The sequence below is a fragment of the Adiantum capillus-veneris genome, chromosome 21 (genome assembly GCF_014529385.1).
Source record: "Adiantum capillus-veneris isolate H3 chromosome 21, ASM1452938v2, whole genome shotgun sequence".
Taxonomy (NCBI): Eukaryota; Viridiplantae; Streptophyta; class Polypodiopsida; order Polypodiales; family Pteridaceae; genus Adiantum; species Adiantum capillus-veneris.
Window position 1 is genome coordinate 44676876 of NC_140951.1, and position 4220 is coordinate 44681095.

Consider the following 4220-nt stretch of genomic DNA (forward strand, 5'->3'; position numbering starts at 1 on the left):
ACTTACCATAACCATAACCGACAACCATAACCATAAACGCAAACCATAACCGGATATGTAACTCAACACCATACCGGAAACGTAAACCATAAACGGAGTCAAAACCATAACCATAATCGGAAATGCAAACCATAATCGGAGTCGAAAACACTTACCATAGCCATAACCGGCAACCATAACTATAAACACCTTAACCGGATATGTAACTCAAAATCATACCGAAAACGTAAATCATAACCGGAATCACTTACCATAACCATAATTGAAAACCATAACCATAACGAAAACAAAAAACGCAATCCATAAGCGGAGTCGGAAATACTCACCATAACCATAACCGGCAACCATAACTAGAAACGCAAACCATAACCGGATATGTAACTCAAAACCATACCGCAAACGTAAACCATAACCGGAGTCACTCACCACAACCATAGTCGGCAACACATAACCGAGAATCATGATCATAAACTACATAAGAAACCATGACCATAAACCATAACTAGATACCATGACCATAAACTGTAACTAGAGACCACACCAAAAAACATAACCATGATCATAAACCATAACGGAAAACCATGACCATAAACCATACTAAGGTTTTGTATCAAAATTAACTCCAAAGAGTTGTTAGCCAAGTCGTGTCTGAAGAGCATACATAGAGCAAGTCATACCATCACTACACGAGTCTAAAAGCTACATATCTAGAAAAAATCTATAGTCTATTCCTTTTGCAATGGCACCTCTCCAAGTGCTTGGGCCAACCATTCTCTAAGATCTTTCAATATCTCCACATCTTCATGTTGAAACCATTTTCTAGAAAGCTGCCATAAATACAAGTCATCAAAAGATTCTATAAACAACTACATATAACTACATACAAAACAAACAACATATAAATGGATTACCCAAGAACGTGGCGGACAACCGACCAAGCCACCCTCAATAAGCATGCGCATACATTTCATCACATACCATCCACAATCATGAGCATTTGGCTGTTGTGGAATCTACACCAAGAAACAAAACAAATTACATTTGAATGCCAAAAGATACATTGAGATTTTGTAGATTACTCACCTCAATAGTTTCATATCCTATCGACTTTATCAAATCCAATAGCTCTGACTGTACAACTTGATCCGTACAATATTTTCCAAAATGTTCACATGCTCTAAAACAAGGAAAACAAGAAGCTTATGCAATGCGATTAAAATTATTTAGCATACATAACCTCTGCAAGTATACCTTTGTAGAACATCCCGATATTCGTGAGCTGAGCGTAGAATGGACAAGGAATCAAACATTAAAAATCATGACCTTTTTTGAGGAAGTCTATCGAGACGTAGACGATGCGGGTTGTACAAAACGATAAGAGTCCAATGGGATCTGAACATAGGTAGGGTGTCATAAATTTTAATAACATACCAATTACAACAAAAAGATGATGAATCCTATTATTACCTATCAACAATTGGAAAGAAGGTGAAACTATGGCTTCCAAGATCTGGAGAACCAAAGAAGTTCTTCATGGCCAACTTCTCTCGTGTTTGGATGCGTGAGTCCCATGATGCTAGCTCATCTTTGACAAATTCATCTATCCATGACTCCTTTGTTATTTTTCCTTTTTTCTTATGTGCACAAAGTTCCCATCCCCGCTCTCCCTGTTCTCTTTTGCTTTTCTCGTATGCCTTTCTAGCATTCTTAAGCTTTTGCTCAACATTGAAAAATCGAGACTTGCTTTGAATGCGTGACCTTGAAGAAGTGGGTTTGTGAATTTTTGCGTTTCCCTTTGGCCGACCTATTGGAAGCGGTGGTATGACTACATTTTCACATTGATGCTTTCTTTCAAGGTGGCGTTTCATATCCACTCTCTTCTCAAAACGCTGACGTTTTCTTATACATGCTTCAGAAGCTAAACAATACCGCCACCACCTCCCAAATTCATCTTGGTTACATTTGAAATAGTTATTTTCTTTCACAATAAACAAACTCTAGATAATCAGCAGAAAGTCTCTTTCTCTCTCTCCACACACACACACCCTCTCTCTCACACACAGAAGTGCTTTCTATCTCTATCTCTCTCTCCAATACTCATATATACACCTTTACTCTCTCTCTCTCTCTCTCTCTCTCTCTCTCTCTCTCACACACACACACACACACACACACACACACACACACACACACACACACACACACACACACACACACACACACACACACACACACACACACACACACACCTGGGACGGATCGATATGTGAAGAAGGTGAGTTATCCTCCTCCATTTCTTGCACCGGATTCAATCCTGGGTTGCTGCTTTGCCGAAATCCATCCTCGGGATCCTCTTTCACCCTGCTTGCATAGCGGTTTGAGCGCCTACTATACGCCATGAGAGTAGGCGAGTCATCTTCCTCCATTTCTTCCACTAGATTCAATGGAGAGTTGCTGCTTTGCCGGAAGCCATCCACAGGATTCTCTTTCAGCGTGCTTGCATAGCGGTTTGAGCGCCTAGTAAGTACCGTGGGATCCCTCCTTCTTTACCTGAGAAGACTCTCCCTCCCTCCCCCCCCCCCCCCCCCCCCTCTCTCTCTCTCTCTCTCTCTCTCTCTCTCTCTCTCTCTCTCTCTCTCTCTCTCTCTCTCTCTCTCTCTCAACTTGAGGCTCCTCTCTGTGTGCTCACATTCCCGCTTTTGATAAACGAACTCTCTAATTCAAAGACCCTCTCCAATTTTTGAATTAGGTGCAATCTGCTGAAAACTAAACTCGGGAAAAAAACTAAACTCGGGATCTCGAGTTTAGTTTTTAAAGATCGACGGGCCAGATTGCGTGCGCCTCCTCTTTTTGAACGAGCGTCGTTGATCCCATGCTTATGACCCCGTGGCACTTAAAGGGGAGGGACGTCGTCGCTTTGAATACCTTTGTCTTGGGAGGTGGATGGTTGGCATAAAGTGGGGTGAGGTTTTTGAGGCCATTATGAATTGTCCTCTCTCTCTCTCATCCCCTGATTACGGGCTGACCTCACCTCTTTCTCTCTCTTCCCTTGATTACGGACATCCCGTCTCTTTCTCTCTCTCATTTTCTTCATGCCTGCATCATCTACATCATTCTAAGCTGCGAGCCTGCCAGGGTTAACGTGCTATGTAGTGTATCGACTACAGTTTGTAGCACTCGACCACTATGCAGGGGCGACTTTGAGAGAGAGAGAGAGAGAGAGAGAGAGAGAGAGAGAGAGAGAGAGAGAGAGAGAGAGAGAGAGAGAGAGAGAGAGAGAGAGAGAGAGAGAGAGAGAGAGAGAGAGAGTTGACTACAGTCTACAATGCTCTGTTGCTACGCAGGGCCAACTTCGGGGGGTTTGGGGAGGAGAGAGAGAGAGAGAGTAAAGGATGCCATACCTGCTAAGGTCCTTTTGGGGTGGTAGAAGAGAAGCATGCTTGCGAGTGTGGCTGAGGTGGAAAGAGAAATTGGGAAATAGGAAAGCTGCCTGCAGGCTTTCTAAGACTCGCACAGAGGGAGGGTGATAATGCTAAGGAGGCAAAGCCCATGGGCATGAGAGGAAGCTGCAAGAGGGGAGAAGAGTTCCTACCAGATGGGATCATGTACCGGCTACAATATTTGCAGGTGCTTTAAGTGCCAGCTAACGACGGTCATGGTGAGCAAGATCCATGGGGTGGGTCATAAGCATGGGACTCCCAAGAGTACCACAAGAGAGCATGAGTGGAAGACATGGGATTGCCGCTACAGCGGGCCTGTACGAGGTCGAGACATGAAGTGGAGAGAATCCATAGGGCGAGAGAATGCACGCTGAGGTTGCTAGTGTGGGGCCATTGTTGAATCCGTCATTTGTGGATAGCTCGAATAGAAGACGGCTGCCAGCACGGGTGCCTCTGCCACTTTCAAGCTCTCGCTCGAGTCTCCCCCTGCATAAAGTGGGTCAAGAATCTACTCAGGTTCAATAGTGCCGCTTGTTTTCATATCCAAGTCTTGTAGACCCCACATCTTGGCTTCAAGATGCAGAACCGAAATGGAGAGCATGCTCCACAAAGGAGTGCTACCAACAGTGAAACATGCTGACGAATTTGTGTAGTGTTGACCACTATGTAGTGTTGGGTAGGGACTCGATCTCGCATGCATGGGATTCTTTGGTCCCTAGAGCCCTCAGGTACATTCTCTTGATCTATGTCCACATGTTATCCCTCTCTCCCTCCTAGAGT

At 44.1% G+C, this 4220-nt stretch overlaps 1 protein-coding gene across 1 annotated transcript; it reads right to left on the minus strand.

Annotated features, from left to right (window-relative positions):
* Positions 1 to 545: 545 nt before the first annotated feature.
* LOC147430872 (uncharacterized) lies at positions 546 to 2384 on the minus strand. Its single transcript, XM_086494466.1, has 5 exons — positions 2250 to 2384; positions 1252 to 1392; positions 1084 to 1177; positions 912 to 1013; positions 546 to 827 (listed from the first exon to the last, which is right to left on the minus strand). Exons 2-5 carry the CDS (start codon positions 1308 to 1310, stop codon positions 726 to 728), a joined length of 357 nt encoding a protein of 118 aa, XP_086350592.1. The 5' UTR covers positions 1311 to 1392; positions 2250 to 2384; the 3' UTR covers positions 546 to 725.
* Positions 2385 to 4220: the final 1836 nt, after the last annotated feature.

Coding starts and splice junctions, on each gene's coding strand:
- LOC147430872 (XM_086494466.1), bottom strand. CDS start 1,310: ATGTTTGATTCCTTGTCCATTCTACGCTCAGCTCACGAATATCGGGAT. Junction 1,178..1,251: donor TATCGGGATGTTCTACAAAG/GTATACTTGCAG, acceptor TCCTTGTTTTAG/AGCATGTGAACATTTTGGAA. Junction 1,014..1,083: donor TAGGATATGAAACTATTGAG/GTGAGTAATCTA, acceptor TTCTTGGTGTAG/ATTCCACAACAGCCAAATGC.